The sequence below is a fragment of the Onychostruthus taczanowskii genome, unplaced genomic scaffold, assembly GCF_017590055.1.
Source record: "Onychostruthus taczanowskii isolate IOZ18803 unplaced genomic scaffold, ASM1759005v1 scaffold131, whole genome shotgun sequence".
In the NCBI taxonomy this organism is placed as follows: domain Eukaryota; kingdom Metazoa; phylum Chordata; class Aves; order Passeriformes; family Passeridae; genus Onychostruthus; species Onychostruthus taczanowskii.
This window is the reverse complement of record NW_024498474.1, coordinates 1,185,635-1,202,750: the sequence shown is the minus strand read 5'-3', so window position 1 is coordinate 1,202,750 and position 17,116 is coordinate 1,185,635. Positions and strand designations below refer to the sequence as shown.

General features: G+C 48.6%; 1 protein-coding gene across 3 annotated transcripts in view; it reads left to right on the top strand.

The window, feature by feature from the left end:
- The window catches only part of GTF2E2 (general transcription factor IIE subunit 2), a 29,885-nt gene that overhangs the window by 11,521 nt on the left and 1,248 nt on the right, over positions 1 to 17,116 (top strand). For 2 of the 3 annotated variants that reach the window (XR_005952094.1, XM_041396888.1), the window contains exons 5-8: positions 111 to 293; positions 721 to 814; positions 7,625 to 7,740; positions 8,368 to 8,626. Coding sequence is in view for 2 of the 3 variants with exons in the window: in XM_041396888.1 (XP_041252822.1) it covers positions 111 to 293; positions 721 to 814; positions 7,625 to 7,740; positions 8,368 to 8,487 (513 nt within the window). In the remaining variant the exon portion in view is untranslated. Of the gene's footprint in view, positions 1 to 110; positions 294 to 720; positions 815 to 7,624; positions 7,741 to 8,367; positions 9,189 to 17,116 lie in introns of those variants that run through there. The other variant, XM_041396887.1, reaches the window with a different exon arrangement.

Below are 17,116 nucleotides of genomic sequence, written 5' to 3'. Positions count from 1 at the left end.
CTCCATCCTGGCAGCTGTAACGTGTGGTTCATGTGCTCAAAAGCACAGCAGGAAGAGAGTAGTAAGTGTCTGCACTGTTTCAGGGCTTGAAATTTCTGTCCCTGTTACAGGCTCTAGTCAACAACCCGAAAATAGAAGTTGTGGATGGGAAGTATGCCTTCAAACCCAAGTACAACTTGAAAGACAAAAAGGCTCTGCTCAGGCTCCTGGACAAGCACGACCAGCGAGGGCTGGGAGGAATCCTTCTGGAAGACATCGAGGAAGGGCTGCCCAATGCACAGAAAGCCATAAAGGTGAGGAACACCTGGCTGCAGTTCAGCTTTCAGAGAGAAGAGAGGCACTAAGAGTCTTCTCATGAGCCATTTCTGTTGTTTTGATAACTCAGAAGCCATTTCAGCAGATCTGATGTTGTGGCCTTCTCTGTATTTCATCCTGATGTTCAGATTTGCCCTGGTGTCTCAGCACAGCTCTCAGACAAAAGACTCCTGATCTCCCACATTCCAACTAAGGCATTTAGTTCTGCTTTCACACCTTGACCTCAGTCCTCTGAATCTCATTTTTGATTTATTAGTGTACCCATGTGTTTCATGGCCAGTTACTCTGCAGCTTCTCCGGTTTGTTGTTGCTTTTGTTAGCACAAGGTCTGGCTCTGTTGGAGTTGGAGACCTTCACCTTGGAAACAAAGTGATTTTGAGCTGTTGTTTTGCATTTGTTTTTGAGGCTTTAGGGGACCAGATCATCTTCGTTAATCGCCCTGATAAGAAGAAAATTCTTTTCTACAATGACAAGAGCTGTCACTTTGCTGTGGACGAAGGTAGGTGTTGTTTCACGTGGGTCTCCATGACAGTTGATCTGAATTCACCTTAAGCACCTCTGTGTATAAGCAGCCTTCAGGCAGAGCAGTTTTTTTGGGATGTAGTGAATACAACTAGGAGGAGAGCACAGACCTGGGGCAGTGCTGCTGCCCAGGGCTGGAGTGGATTTGGGGCTGCACAAGTTCAGCGTGTTTGCTGTGCCACAAGTAGTGGTAAAATCCTCTGGTGTCATTTTTTGCACAGAAATCAATTACAGAAATCAGGGTGTGTTCCAGTAAGGACATAAATGCCAACATCAGGTGTCTGTAAATGCAGAAAGGGGAAGGCAATCTGTGTCAGAAGATCTTATTTTGAATGACTCAGTAACACTGAACACTTTCTTTTTTTAATGTATTGTTCTTGTAACATGACACATAAAGCCATTGCATCACAGAGCATCACATAATGTATGGTAAAAAAAAAAAGAGTTTTGTTACAAATTTGAACTGCTCTACTTAAAGGACCACAGGAAACAGTAACACTGAACACTTTCTTTTTTTAATGTATTGTTCTTGTAACATGACACGTGAAGCCATTGCATCACACAGCATCACATTATGTACGGTAAAAAAAAAGTTTTGATACAAATTTGAACTGCTCTACTTAAAGAACCACAAGAGGATGCATAAAGATCTTTCTTTCTTTGCCTACCTCCAAGGGAATCTTAATTTCCAAAACAATTTAGCAACTGAAGATGTGTATCATTAGCTATTTGTTATGTACTGAGAGTACACACTTGTAATCTCAGTAATAATAGCTTTGTTTCACAAGGGTGATTAAGTAGAGTTGACATCTACAGCATTTAAAAATATGAAAATATCCCAAAAGATTGAAGTGAATTTCTTTTTAAACTATGCCTTCTGTAATTTCTTGGTAGGGGCAGTGAAACTATATGCAAAATGCAGAATGGATTCACTGGGGAATTTCTGATTTCCAAATGTTTAGGAGTTTACCATGAACCCTGTCCTTCTGTTGAGGTAGTGGCTCTTCAGTCCATCAGCCCACAGTTTTTGGGGGCCTGAACATGGCCAAAACATTTAGAAATCAGTGCTCTTGCTGTAACTTTTGAGACAGAGCTTTTAAGTTTTAGCCACTGGTTGTATCATAGTCATGTTGCTAAATGAATGTTTTTTCTTGTGCAATTCTTTCCAGATAGCAGGAACCCCACCATACTAAAGGAGTTATCAGAGGGAGCTCTCTACCCCGTTGCTATTAGCTTGTAATAACTCCAGGATTAGCTGTGAAATTTCATAACAGAGCCCATTTTGTTAAGATGTAGACAGAGGCATCAGGCAGCCAGGATAAATTCCGGGCTCCTCTTACACAAGATGTGTTGTAGCACACCCGTGATGAGCAAGCAATGCGAGCTGTTGCTGCCAGAGGCAGGACGAGGTTAAAAAGCCCCTTTAAAACGCCTGGCCTCCTGCTGAAGGAAGGCATTTCAGCCTGCAGTGTGTGTCCTGAAGGGATCCAGCGTTTGTAGTTCAAGGTGGCTCTGCTTCCTTTTATCCGCAGGTGGCAGCAGCTTCCCATCCTGGCCAGAAGTGATGTTTTGTTGTTGCTCAGTTCCCGCTGGTTTTGGTTTTCCTTTTGATGCTTTGTTCTGAGAGGGGGCAAGAATATTTTCTCTTTTGTCAATATTATGATCCACCTGCGTATGCCACAGTGCTGGAAACATCCCTGAGTAGATTCACTCACTCCCTGCAGCTGGAGCAGGTCTTTTTTCCAAGCCTGTTATCCTGTGACGAAGGAAACCCATCCTTCCCGAGCAGCTTTGCTGTAGGATTCTTTCCAGAGCAGCAGAAGGGTGTCTCTTAGGGAGTCACTGGCACAATGTCTGTGCACAGGACGAGCTGTGACACGTCTCTGCCTTAGCAATGCTGCCGCAGCTCATTATCTCTGGCAACGCTAAAATGAAGGTTTTTTTTTAAAAAAGGCTGCAAAATAAGCCTTGAAGTGTTGGCAGGCTCTTTGATCTAGCAGCCGATGACAGTTCAAAATATGTTTCTAGTTTCGTGTTTATCCTCAGAAATAAGGGCTCTGTGCTCCTCGGTGCCGGATGACATCCCAGCTCAGAGCATGTGTTGGCTGAGGGTGATAGCCTTGAAGAGTCGGGTGTCCTCTCCCACTGCTGCCTGAGCCAGGGCAATTTGGAGCTCTCTGCCTGGAGCAGTGGGAGGACCTGCTTTCTGGCAGTGCCTGCCTCTGCCCTTGAGGGCTGAACAAGCTTTTCTTTCTCCCCCTGTGAAAATAAATCCCAATGTATCGCAGCAACGGAGCGCTGCCTATATATCGTGATCTCAAGGGTACTGGAGAGGGTTTTAGCAGTAAGGAACGGCTTTTGTTCTTCCTTTTATGTGATTAGCCGAGGAAGGTTCAGATTGCATGTGTTCCTTCTGGACTTCCTGGCTAATTAATCTACTGTCAGTGGTGTGGAGCTGAAAGCGTTTATAAAAGCAGGGCCAGATTTCAGGTGCTTCAGCCAAGCGCTGCTTTTTTTGTGCTGGGGGGGAAGCACTTTGCATGTGAACAAGGCTTTCACCCCTGTGCTGAATGCTGAAAGGCCAGTTGGATTGCCTAACTGCTGGAGATGCTATCTTCCCCAGCTGAATGCACTATAGGAAGGATTCTTTTGCTGAAAAATTCGGATATTTAATTATTTTTAAATTCTTCCCAAGCCTTTGAAGGGCTTTAGAGAATGGCCAAAGCTTCTTAAATTTAACACTGTAAGAACTGCTTGGGATCAGTGCTGACTTAAACCTGTGGGGGTCCAGGGACAGCACAGATTTAGCATCAAGCACCTTTTCCTTCTGGTATAAATCCAGTGCTGCGTTCCCTGGGACTGTTAGGACTGTTGTTTCTTCCCTTCTGCACTATTATTGTCTGGTTTTGTCCTTTGCTCAGCTTTTGGCTTGGCTCACTGAGGATTTTTAAGCTGTTTTTAATCTCTGGCAGATTTTATTACCTGTGTGATGTATCAGTTTATCTCCACAACCATCTCAACCTTTCTGCAAGAGCAGGTGAGGCAGTCAGAAGTGCTGGATAAGCCTCTCCAAAGTCACCAGGCAGTCATTTACCCATGACTTCATTCCCCAAATGTAAGCATTTACAGAAAGGAAGTGTGTTAGAGTATAATCACTCAGGGAATGTCAGTGCAAATTGTTTTCATCTATGAGGCACCTCGTGATGCTGTGAAATCAAGGTAACTGTGCATCCCTTACCCCTTGGGTGTTTCAGAGAGAGAAGGTGTCTGCAAAATCTTTGTTATGCTGCCCTCTGCTTAGCTCTGGGTTGGTTCCTGCTGGTCAGAGCTCATTGTTCTGAGTTTTGACTTCATGTTGCTGGAGATGTCAGCAAACATCTAAACTGGCTTTTCACCAGCTCCTGCTCTCATTTCCTCCTCTCAGTACTCAAAAGACCAGAATTTAGCTCTCTGAAGGAGCAAGAAAGCAGCCTGTGAGTAGTGTTGATTCTGTCCAGTTTCTGAGTTAACATGTTTTAGTGATCAGACTTCAAGATATTGTGTATAGGATTTGTTCATGACACTTGCCTCAGTACTGGGATCACAGCTCTCTGCCTCTTCTCAGGAAGGTCTGCACTGGAATCAGGACTTGAAAGCTCTGTGAAAAATGCAAATCTCCATGAGGGTTCAAAGCACCTGTGTGGCTTTGACCAGAAACTCCTGGAGATTTGTCCCCTGGGGATTTTTTCTGGGCTCTGTCTTGTCAGGGCAGCCTAAGCCGTGTAGGGATTGTCAGCTTGCCTGAGCACGGCCTGCTGCAGTCAGGTGAAGCCTTGCTGTCTTTTCATCCTCCTGCAGCCATTTCACTTCCATTCTGGCTGATGGATAAAATAATTTAGTGACTCTGAGAGCCAAGTCTCACCTTTTCTCTGCTGTGGCGGTGTCAAGATCACCCAGCAGCGAACAGAGCACGGAACAGGGAAATTGAATGTGCTCTGTCATCATAATGGCTGCAGGCACCGCAGGAATGCGTACATCCCAACCTGTTCTCCATGGCTGGCTGGAGCAGGCCAGCATGGGGGCAGCCTCCTGCTCCAGCCATCCCCTGGCACTCCTCACACAGGCACTGAGCTCCTTGTGCCCTGTGCACAGAAGAAAAGAAAGACCTGGTGAAAAATGGTGCATTGAATCCTGCCCTAGGGGCTGCCTTCTGCCACTGTTGTCTGCTCTTCAGACACACAGCAAAGGCCAGCACTTGTGATTCTTCTCAAGGAAACCAGGAAAAATCTTTCCCTGTGTCAGGTCAAGGGTGTATTTCCTGAGGTGCAGAAGTGCCACAGCTACAAATGCAGATGGTTGTTCCTGCAGAGCTGTAGTTATTGCCAGCTTTTCCCACAGGTTCTCATATTTCAGAGAGGATGTCACAATAATTCAGAGAGTGTATTCCCAAGGTCTAAACTTTCCCTGGCTGATAGGGGCATAGTCCTTGGAGACTTGAAAACCTGACAGGTAATGTCTAAATGGTTCAATGCCAGCCATCCAGCTGCTCTCTTTCTTCAGACCTTGCACTTAGCCCGGTGTCTGGTGTTACACCGAGTCAGTTTTGTGATGAGGTGATGGATGGATGGATCTCCCTTTCCTTCTAGATGACACACCAAGTGCATACAGCTCGTATGCACTGAAGGGTGGCAACTCCCTTTGCTTCTCCACCTTTATCCTGTACTTTTAGTTCCAATAGGGAGTTTTTCCATGTTGTTGTGACTCCCTCCTTCCTGAGCAGTGAAGTATTTTAAAGCCCTACATGGAGCCCCAGCATAAGTAGAAGTTTCTTTTGCAATTACTGCAATGAAAGCAGTAGTGCTGAAAGCAGCCTGATTTACGGAGGAGTTTTTAAATGGAGTTGCAGAATATGATATGGTGACTCTGGTGGGGCCAATTAGTGGATTAAATTGTCTGTATGTAAAGTCCATTCTAGCTCTGCAGTTTAGGATCTTGGTGCCTGTTCCATTTGTATTTCTTGGCCGAGTTTAAAAGGTGGATGTGAAGCTGGAGTGATGTTATAACCATGGCACTACAAGAAATGCAGACCACTGTAGTTAGATATTAACTGTGATCTGCACTTCTGTGCATGCTGATCCCTGAAGAGCTGACCATTTATTTTCTAGTGTTTAATTTTTCACTTCTGTTCCCCAGAAGAATGTAGACTGGTTTAACCTTAAGCACCTACCCTCAGCTTCCTTTTTTTTTGCACCAGGGTGTATTTATCCATATATCCTGAACTCTAATGAGGAGACACATTTGTGTGCAGCAGGATATTATAAATAAGAGGACAAACCCTCTCCACCTGCTGCAGCGGGGTGAGGTGAGGGATGAGCTGTGATAGCAGGCACCGCCAGCTACGCTGAAAGCCTGGAAACCCCCTCAGAATGGATGAGCAGATGGAGAATGTCTTGACTGCAGTGTCAGTCCTTGCATTAAGGGATGTGCACGCTGATCCCAAGGTGCTGGATAGCCTCTGTGAGAAGCAGGCTGTGAGCTATCTCCCTGTAGCCAAACGTGGTGTTTTGACAGGTTTGGTTCTCTTCAATACCACTGCATTACCAAAAACAAACACTGTCATTCCTCACTGGTGAAATTCCTTTCCTTTGTTTCCTGGAAAGCTGGGGCAGCCTCTCACAGCCTTCACTGTTGGCAACAGGAAGAAGAGGAACGCCCGAGACTCGAAGCACGTATTTGCATAGAAAAACAAGGTGCTTTAGGTAGGGAATCGTTCCAAGGGCAGGAACCGGGTGGGTTGGTTTTGTACACTCCCATTTGGTTGCAGCGTGCCCAGAGCCAGGATACCTGTGCCAAGCGGGCACTGGAGCATCTCATCCCCTGCTGCACAGGACAGATCCTTAAGCATTCAGAGCTTGTGGTTGTTTTGACAACTGTATACTAAATATATCTGGAAATAAAAGGAAAAATTTACTCTTGCCTTGCTATGTGTGCCTCGTGTTTTATTTATAGTTTGTTAGCCAGACCTGCTGACAGGATGTATCTTAACTCCCTGCCTGGGGAATGAAGGGAGGTAGGATCGTACCAGCCGCTGCCTGGAGAAGGCATTCCAGAGGCTCTCTGAAACTTTACGTGAGGCAGAAAGTGTGCAGGCAGATGGCAGCTGCTCTAATTAAGACTTACTGTCTCTGTCTGTTTTCCTGCTGCCGTGGTTTTTAAGGTGTCTCTCTTCTTTTTAACGCCGGAGGAATTTTAGTACTTTGTTATCTGTAGAGCACGGTGTGGATCGTATTGCGGTAGTAAACGAGCTCAGAGCCGCTGAAGCAAATGTCTTGAACCTTCAGTAAATTAGACGATGGGATGACGAGTCTCCCAAGTCGGTGGCAGCTGAAGATGTGTAAATGAACTTGCCAGTTATGGTTAGTGATTGCCCTTCATCAGGATCTGTGAAACTCGTTCACAGCCTACACAGCCCTGGAGATCTCAAGCAAAAAGAGACTCCGCAGCAAACAAACACGAGAAGCATAGGCTGCCTCCGGGTGCTCCTGATGCTCGAGTGCAGTTTAGCTTGAGGGTGTTTTGTTGTTGTTTTGTTGGTTGGAGTTTCATCTTTTCGGGTTTGGGGTGTTTTTGGCAGTGCATCAGCGTTTGGAGCGGTGAAGGCTGTGCTGAGTGAGTGCCTGCTGGCGGTGACAGACTGACGTGCCAGAATGTTTCAGTGTTGGAAATCGAGTCTCTCTCCTTCCCTTCCTGGGGGGGTCTTTGCCCAGGGTTTGCTCGCTGCGATATAAAACCGGGTTTGTCGTTTCAGAATTCCAGAAGCTGTGGAGGAGCATTCCTGTGGATTCTATGGATGAGGAGAAGATAGAAGAGTATCTGAAACGACAGGGTATTTCTTCCATGCAAGAAACCGGACCAAAGAAAATAGTAAGAGATAGAAACTATAGATCTTCCTAGGAAATCCCCCCTTCCTGATCCCTCAGTTAATTCCAAAACGTGTTGCTGAGCCTATGCACAGCTTTGTGGAGCTTGGGGGAGTGTGACCAGCGTTAAAAACTGGAAAAACCAAGTGCTGCAGCTAGCAGTCAGTGTTTTTTTTGACTCGTTAGAGCCGGTGTAATTAATCTGAGCAGCATCAAAGGGAGGGCAAACTCCAGGAATCCCCATGAGCTCCACAGATTCTGCTTGAAGCTGTACCATGCATCAAGAGGAGTAGTATTTTGGGAGGAAGGTGGGGAGGGTTTAACTTTTCTGCTGAACAGCTTTGAAGTCCTGATGGGATTGCAGACAGAACTGTGGGACATGTACCTGCTTCTGTAGCTGCACTTAAGAATGCCAGCTTTACTACTGTGCCTGGGATATCGTGGCTCTGCTCTGTCCCCAGGGTCATCTCCCTGCCTGCATTGGAATTGGATGCTGTTGCTTCTCCAGGAGCCAGCACTTCCCTTCCCTGCCCACCCCTGGTTCTGGCAGAGCTCATCCTTCTCAGCAGCGGCGTCGCACGTCAGGTCAGATGTCACACATCTTCTGAGTCCTGTTTGTTTCTTCTTGCAGGCTCCCATTCAGAGGAGGAAGAAACCTGCTTCTCAGAAGAAACGCCGGTTTAAGACTCACAATGACCACTTGGTTGGAGTATTAAAAGATTACTCTGATGTGGTTCCTGGCAAGCAGTGAGCGGTTGAATTCTGGAGCAAACGCGCGTTTCTAGACGGGCTTTCTGCTGCTGGGGCTCGGTGTCTGCTCACACAAGGACTGACTGTATATAATAATGTGATGTGTTTCCCCCACCCCAGCAAGTGCCGAGGTGAAACAGGTCAGTTTAAGAGCAAGTATGAGCTACTAAATTTAGAGGTTAATTTAATTAGCTAATGGGAAACGTGTCTTTGAGTAAGAGGTTCTCACTAGTTGCCTGTTGGCATAGGGTGATAAATGGTGCTCAGCATGTAATGCAGGAATTCCTGCTCAGTGCTTAACTCTGCTTTTACATTGCTTAATGGGTATTTACCTGGAATTACTTACAAGGGGCTTTCTAGAGGGATTGAAGACAGCGATTTGTTTTACCTGTTTCAGGAAAACATTTTCCTAAAATCACTGCAGGCAAAGTTTCTTTCACAGTCAAATACACCCACGGTTTGTATGCTTCTTCCTTGCCATGGGACTGAGCTTTACTGAAAGGTGGTGATATCTGAGACTCAAACTCAGAAAACCCCCTGCTCCCGAAATCCCAGCAGGCTGTGGGATGGGGTGCAGCCAGAGCTTCCTATTGTTAATTAGGAATTGCCCTCGGCGATGTCTCCTCACTGTTGTGGATACAAGTGTGTTGCACCTTCTGCTCTGTGCACAGGAGGGAAATAAAACGACGGTGTAATACTGAAGTGTTTTTTTTTTTCTTCTAAGTAATAAATTTACAACGCAGGTTTCCAGTGTTGCTTCCTTAAAGAACGAGAGAATCGGCAACTTTTGTGCTTGTTGCGTTTTCCTTTTCATGGAGGTAAAGCAATCTTTGCTATATTTTTATCCTCTCAGTGACTTGCTGTTCTAGGCTAACGCTGTCATCTTTTTAATGATGCCTGGGGAGAGGGGAGGAACCACCTTAAATGCAAGCTCCCTGGTGTTCCGTGCAGCACAGCCTTGCGTGGAACGTGGCCAAATCGCGTCCTCTCCATAACTTATTTTTATGTTCCGAACCAGAGCCGGTCAATGCTGATCCTGTTTTCAGGGCGCTGCAGGAGAGGAGCCGTTTCTGTGTTCTTCCAGGGTTAGGATCAGAGATAAAAGAGGTGCCTGCAGCTCCCCACCGAGGGCACATCAGCTCGGGCTGCTGTCTTGCTTGATGCAGCCGGGGTCGGAGCAGAGGCCGTCGGATGCGGACACGTGAGCAGATGAAGAATGAGGCTTTGTTGCTGTGGCGCTGAAGGAGTTTTCTGTCAGCTTGGGGAAATATGCTTCTGTAAGTGCAGCGTTTATCCTCCTGGTTTGAAAGGCTGCTCTTCTGAGAAACAGACAGTGCTTCCAGCTTTGCACTTGTCAGCCCTGTTTAAGGAGCTGCCAAATGATCTTAGGACGTTTCTTCTATTATTTTTAAACTTATATATATATATATTCATGCTTTTAAAATATATATATATATAAAAGTGTGCTGCTCCAGATGGTTTTGAAACTCTTTTTTTCCTGTATCTTGCAGGTCAGCACAAACAATTCCTCTTGGCACTTCTTAGTTTTGCATTACAGCTCTGCTTTAAGTACCTGCAGCACACTTGCAAAACTGTGTGAACAGTTTAGCTGTCTTTTACCTGCAAGACTGTTCACCTCTCTTCTGACATCTTCACTGAAGGTAAAAAAGGTTCCCTTCCATCTGCTGCATTTTTGAGCAGTGATCTTTTTGGTGGTGGTGCTTGGATAACAGCCGAGCTCTGAGCTGCCTTTCCTGCCTTTGGAGAGTCTCATGGAGTAACTTCCCAGTTACCTTACATAACACTGCCCTTTCCCTGTGAACCAAAGCTGGCTGTAAGGTAGGCTACCTGCTTTGTTTCTCTGCTCAAGTGATTAGGATAATAGAGTCTGAGGCTGAAGAAAATGCCTCCAGCTACTTTGAAAGATTAAAAATATGTGAGATCAAAAAACAGGAGAGAGGAAAGGGAAGGTGACTGTGAGCTCTGTGTGCTGCACTGCCATGTCAGGCTCCAGTGTTCAAAGGAACAACAGGGTCCAGGTGGTGTCCAGTTGGAAAGACTGAATTAGATGCTTTGCCTCACTGGTGGATGCTTTCTCCTCTGCAATAGAAGCAGAAAGGGCATAAATAAGTTTTGCAGCTTGTTGGGGTAAATCTGAAAAACAGCTGAAGGGGGGCTCACGTTGCTCTGTTAGTGGTGTCATAGACTATAGACAAACAGTGGTGGAGAAAACAAGTTCAGACAGCAAGCGCAGAATTGTAGAGTCCCAAACTGGTTTGGGTTGGAAGGGACCTTAAAGGGCATCCCATTCATCCCATTCCAACCGCTGCCATGGGCAGGGACACCTTCACTATACCAGGTTGCTCCAAACCCACTCCAACCCAACCTTGGACACTTCCAGGGGTGGGGCAACCACAGCTCTGGGTAATCTGTGTCAGGACCACAGCACCCTCACAGGGAAGTCTTTCTTTCACATATCTAAGCTAAATTTCCCCTCTTTAAGTTTGCATCCATTCTCCCTTTCCTGTCACTACAGTCTCTGTTGAAGGGTCCCTCTCTGGCCCTCCAGGTACTGGAAGGGGCTGTGAAGTCTCCATACAAACTCCTCCAGGGTGACCAGACCCAATTTTCTAAGCCTGTCGAAAAGAAGAGAAGCATGAGCTCCTCTTTTTTGTGTAGAGTTCAGGAGTTGCATTTTGTTTCCCAAAGATGCTCCCAGTGCTCCTTTTTTTTTCCCCCCAGACCTCTTAAAAATCAAATAGTGGAACTAGAAAATATCTCAGATTCTATGAGCATGAGTCTGTTTGCTGGAACCATTTTAGTACCATTCCAGTCCACTTCAGTCTCTTCACAGCACTATATCCTGATCAGGCTTTTTGCTGAAGTGGAGCTGTTAAAAACTTAAACCTCCTTCATACTCCTCCAGGATGTTCTCTTGTATTCTGTGTGTGGCAGAATGACTGTGGCCAAAACCACCATGCCCTCAGCTTGCTTGCTTTGACAAAACCCTTCTTCCCTCAGACTGGCACTGCAGAGGGCTGCTGACAGGCATCTGTTCTGTCCTGTCCTGGCAGCCCTGGGCTATTATCCCACTTATCTCCTCCTTCCCTGGAAGCATCTGCTGCAAACCAGGAAGAAGAGGGCACTTGGGCTGAGACCACAGAACAGAGTGTTTCAGATGGAAGTGGTGTGTGGCAGGCACCTTGGTCTCGTGCATTCCAGGAAGGTTCTTTGGCAAACCCATCTCAGTGCTGTCTTTACCTGTCCCTGCCAATTCCACTCCCCTGAGGCTCCTGTCCAGCAGGGACATTGTTCCCTCAGCTCCAGGATTTGGTGGGTCGATCCTAACAAGGTTTTCCTTTTTTGAGGGACAAGTTGAGTAGCTCCGGTGTGTCACACGTTTTAAACATGGATCTCCACTGAGTAACTTCTCTCCTAAAAGTTGCTCTGAGTGCAGAGTTATTCCACCTCCTCCTCCATTACGATGATCCTTCTGGAAGGGGATGGAAAACAGCGGGGTGGCGTATGGTTGAATGAGAAAACTGACATGAGGCGATGTGTACGAGAGCTCATCTATAATTCATCGTGATCATTCCAGGCTTTTAGGAAGCGGAGGAGAGCGAGGCCAGGGAGCCCTGGGAAGGGTAGGGAGGCCCTGCACGTGGCTGCAGCCAGCGAGGGCTGTCACTTCCGATGAGCACGGGCGGGCGGTGCCGGGCCACCGGGGAGAGCCGCGCTCCCGCTACCTGCTGATGGGGAGGGGCTGCCTTTGCACATGACTAGAAGCAGCCGTGGTGCTGACATCTCATTATTTCCAGCTTTGTTGCTCACTTTCGGGTCGTTGCTAATGTAGCGAGCCCAAATTCCTTTGTGTGTTGCTGCCTCGGGGGCCTCTGGCAGCTCCTGCTTCTGGGGGAAGGATGTCCAGGAAAGCCAGTGCTCAGTGTTGGCTGGTTTAAAATGGCCAGGCTAACCGCTGGCAGCCATCAGGGAGAGGAGAGTTTGGATCTCAGCCTGATGGTACTGGCTTCCTTCTGCTGGCAAAGTCAGGGATATGGCAAAGAGGTGCTCTGGGATTTGATCTCCTCCTGGGGAGCGAGGATCTGCTCTGGCACCGTTCCTCAGGTCTGTCCTTTGGCTCTGTGGGTGCACTCTGACCGTGTCGGTGTTGTCAGCCCTGCTCAGGCTCTCTGGACACATCCCTGCCATGCAGATCTGGAAGATTGGCATGTCCCCAGAAGAGAGGGCTTGCCTGGACACAGCAGGGCTCCCTGGCATTGCATAGCTGTAGCTGTTCCCTTCCCAAACGAGGTGACCGCAGCCTTCGCCGCTCCAGCGAGGGCCAGCAGAGCAAGGGAAGCAGTTGGCTCTCTGCTCAGCACCAGGGAGCTCCCACCTGGGCATGGTGTGCAGCTTAGCCCTCCCCCTCTATTCAGTCACCCCTCCATCCCCAGGGATGCCGGTTGGAGCTCCCAGGCTGGTCGGGGCTGGGAGCAGAGAGCCTGGGAGGAGTCGTGGGGAGTGCTGAGAGTGTTGGGCAGGTGGCTGAGGGTGTATCTGATCACAAGGTACAGCAATGGGAAGGGCAGTAAGGAGAATGATGTGGTCAAATGCTTTTGGCAGCTATGGCAGGTGACATAATAGGGGAATGTGGGAAGTTTGGCTTGGATATTAGGAGGAAAACAGCTGCTGGGGAGATGTCTCCATCCATGGAGGGCTCAAGCATTGCCCAGACAAGACCAGGCTGCCCAAGTCTCTTGGTGGCAACAGTCCTGTTGTGTTGGATCAGAGACCTCCTGCAGCCCCTTCTAGCCACCTGTGGGTCTGAGCCCTGGTCCCTTTGGTGCCTCCTGGCGTGCTGTAAGAGCAGTTTTTGTTTCACCCAGCTTGCTTTCTGCTGCTTTGGCTTGCAGTGGCCTCTGTGTTACTCAACAGCCCAGGAAAAACAGCCATCACTCTGAAAACCCATCAGTGCTTCTGTGGCTGGGATTCACGTGTCAAACAGCTCTGGCCTCGTGGGTTGGACATTGTGCAGAGTACAAGCACAGCAGGGGAAAAGGATGGTTAAGGCAGGAGGTTGTCCTGCCATTAAGTTAATTTTTTGACTATATACCTGCACTTCTGGGCTTGCATCCAAGGCCTGAAGTACTTGTGCGATTCCTTCCTGCCTCCATCAGTTTGGTTGTGTTCTCTATTCCCTCCTGAGCTGGTTATTAATTATGGAGACTGCAGAGATGAAGTCCAGACTCTGCTAATGGTTGACTTCCCCGTGTTTTAGAGACAGCATTTCAGGGACCTGCTAATGGTGTTTCTCAGCTTTGCTTTTTAAGCTCCGCTGTCATCTCGGTTTGCACCCTGAGTGAGGCGGGTAGCGGTGCTCAGGTGTTGGCTGGAGCCTGGCTCTCAGGGCAGGTCACAACGCCCCTGGGTTGGAATGTCCTCCTTTTTGTGCTGGCAGGGAGAAGAGAGCCTTGCCTGGCAGCTCTCAGGCAGTGCAGTGACCCTTGCGGGGTGACACCTCTCAATTTCCCCTTTAGGAATCAGGGAACAAGTCCATGCTGAATGCTGTTCCACGCCCCAACTATCCTCACAAAGCCAACCATCTCTTTGCTCTTAGCTTCCCTCACAGCCTGTGCCTCAGCCTTTAAAGCTGCCTGGCCAAGCCCTGGTCTTGCACATCTCTCCTCTCCCAGCCTTGTTATTCCTTCTCCTCCTCTCCCAGGAGCAGCGCTGGGCTTGCTCCTCCCTGCCCCATCCGGGCTGCGGGTGCTGCCGGCCTCGGCTCCGGCTCTGTCTGCCCTTTGCTCTCCCTGGCCCGGCTGGTGCATCTCCATTCCTGTGGCAGGACCCCTGTCCCTTCTGCCTGACCATCCACCCCAAATCCTCTGAGACGTACGGCTCTCCCTCTCCCACCTTGTTCCCATTTCTCTGCTGTTCACTTGTGTCCCTCTGATGTGGGGAATCAGCGCTGTGTTTTCTCTCTTAGGCCCTGCCAAGCTGTTCCCTGCCTTTGCAGCTGCTTCCAGCCTGCTGCTGGTCAGCCAGCCCCTGTGCAGGGATGCACAGGAAGGAGCTGCCTGCATCCCCCCGTCCCTGAGCTTAGCCTTATGCTAGGGGGATGGGAACAAACAGACTTGGGAAAACGGAAACAATGAGAGTGCAAAATCTCGCTTTGCTTTTGCTAGCTCTGCCTGTTCACATCCCCCAGGACTTATCCCTGGTATCGGATGGCAGCTCTGGCCTGGGAGTCCCTGATCCCGTTTTGCAATTCTCCAGTGTCAGCCAGCAGCTTGGGCCTTCCTGTAAGTGCCCCAGTGGTCACAGGGAAGGAATGTTCCCCCGGCCGGCCGCAGGGGGAAAGGTCACCGCGGGCAAAGGGGACGCCAGGCGAGCAGCAGCCTTGCTGCTCCCGCCCCTTGCTGATGAGGGCAATGCTCATCAGCACAGAGACAAAAACAGGCTGGCTTATGGGGGAAATTGGGAAAAAAAAAATGGTTCAAGAGGTTAAATATTTTGGGCAAGGCCCCACTTCCTTTCGCAGGGCAGATCTGGGAGCAGATGCAATGCCCAGGCAAAGCCCAGGATGTGTGCATGTTTCACAGCTCTGTTAGCTGCAGGATGTTTGCTGCTGAATCCGCTCCCAAAAACATCTGTGTGTCTCTTAAAGCGGTGCCTGGGACAGAGGTTTTGGCCAGTTGCTGCTGCTCGGAGCAGCTCTTGGGCTGAGCAGCGGTGTTGTGGCTCCCTTCCCTTCCTCCCCAGTGCCTGCCAGCAAACCTCTCCGCTGGATATGCAGCTCGGAAGGAAAGCTGTGAAAGCTGTGACTGGCCGTGGCCACAGCGGGATTAACATCCAACCTTAAGGCTTTAACTCATCCCTGCCAGCCAGGGGGTTCAAATAACTGCCATGCCTCTTCCTTCCACCCTGCAGCTTGTAGCTTTTTTAATCCTGTCCTTTACACCCTGTTCTCCAGGCTGCCTTTGCTAAGCTGGAGCTTGCTCCTGGCACTTTGTTGCTGAAGCTCCTGGGGATGCTGGTCACATTTGTCAGGGTGGGAGCAGAGCAAAGAAAGGAGGAGGAATTTCTAGGTTGGGCTTACAAAACTGGAGTTTTTCAAAATTCCCAGCGTGTTAAAAAAAATACAGAGCTAATCTGGCCCTTGGTCTCTAGGTTACGTTTGCCTCAGCCGAGGCTGAGCTCATGGAAAATTGCATCCCAGCTCCTGTGCTCCCTGCCAAGATTAGTAGGTTTAAAAACTAACCGATAACATCTTTGTAAACTTGGAGTCATTTCTTTAAAGCCCGCTGATCCTTCCAGCCTGGATTTTGGAGCTTTCCTAGAGATCCAAGAGAGCCAAACAGGACGATGGCATCTGCATTGAAAAATCACCCAGGAGCCTCACAGTGCTTTCAGCTGCTCCCGAGGGAGGAAAGAGGCTGATGTTTGCCAAGGCCCCGAGGGGTGTGCTGGGATCCTTCTCCCTGTTCCCAGCCGGATACACAGCACACAGCGACGCTCCGCGCGTAACTTATAATAATCACCGGTTTTATTTTTAAAAAATTACAATAGAAAAGTACCTTTAAACATATTTCCAAAAGCAGAGTAGACAATGTGGAAGCTTCTCTCCTCTCCACGAGACAAAGTACAGGAAATAGTTTGCTAAAAGAGTTAGTCCGTCGCTTGGGAACGCTGGTATCGTTCCTTTTGGAGCCGCTCTGAGGTTTGTCTTGGATTTGATTTCTTCTCAAATCACTGTTATCAGGCCCATTTTTTACAGAAGACCCCAACGGGACAGTTTCTGATGGTGAAAAACCCGATTTTTTCATACCCCTGGTCCCACCCTGACAGCCAGAATCTCAGCCATCTTATTTTGGCCCACCCACAGGACAAGAGGAAGGAGAAAGGAAAAGGTGATGATGTTTAACGAGGCCACAAACAGCTGGGAAAAACTGGCCACAGTGAGGCCTGGGCAGCAGCTGAGCTCAGTGTTCCCTGCAGCTGGAATGGAAACGGGGGAAAGGCAATGGAAGGCGAAGTTCTGCACCTCCCTTTGCAAGAAACAGAGGTTTTGGGTCACTTTGCTCTCTTCTTTATCCGAATTCCTCCTGGAGCAAGGAGAAGGAGAACTAGTGTGTCAAGCAGTCTCTCTGCTGGTACTCTATCTCTGTAAAGGCTGTTGGCAGCCTCCCTTCTCATCTTTGCACGTGGAAAGGTGGGGATGCCACGCAGGGAGCAGCTGGACCAGTGTAACATCAGCACTAAAAACCACAGGCCAGGCCAGGCCAGCGCTTCAGCGTAACGGGAAGCCCCTCAGGACTCATGTCCAACCTGGAGGAAGCTGGCAAACCAAGGATTTGTTGGTATGCTTTTTCATACAGCAGTTTACATTGCCCGTAACAGCTTGGAGCAGTCATGGCAGGAGAAGGAGGAAGAGGAGGAGGAGGCAAATTGTCACCTTGCTACGTGTGTGGGCTGCCCGCCCATCCCTGATCCGAGCTGTTGTACCCCACGGAAGCTTTGCACAGCAGCTATGAACACAGCCCCAAGGTAAAAAAAAAAAACACGGGAAGGAAGTTCCTGGTCGCCCTGCCTGCTCGTCATTTGGTGCAACTGGGAAGAAAACAGTAATA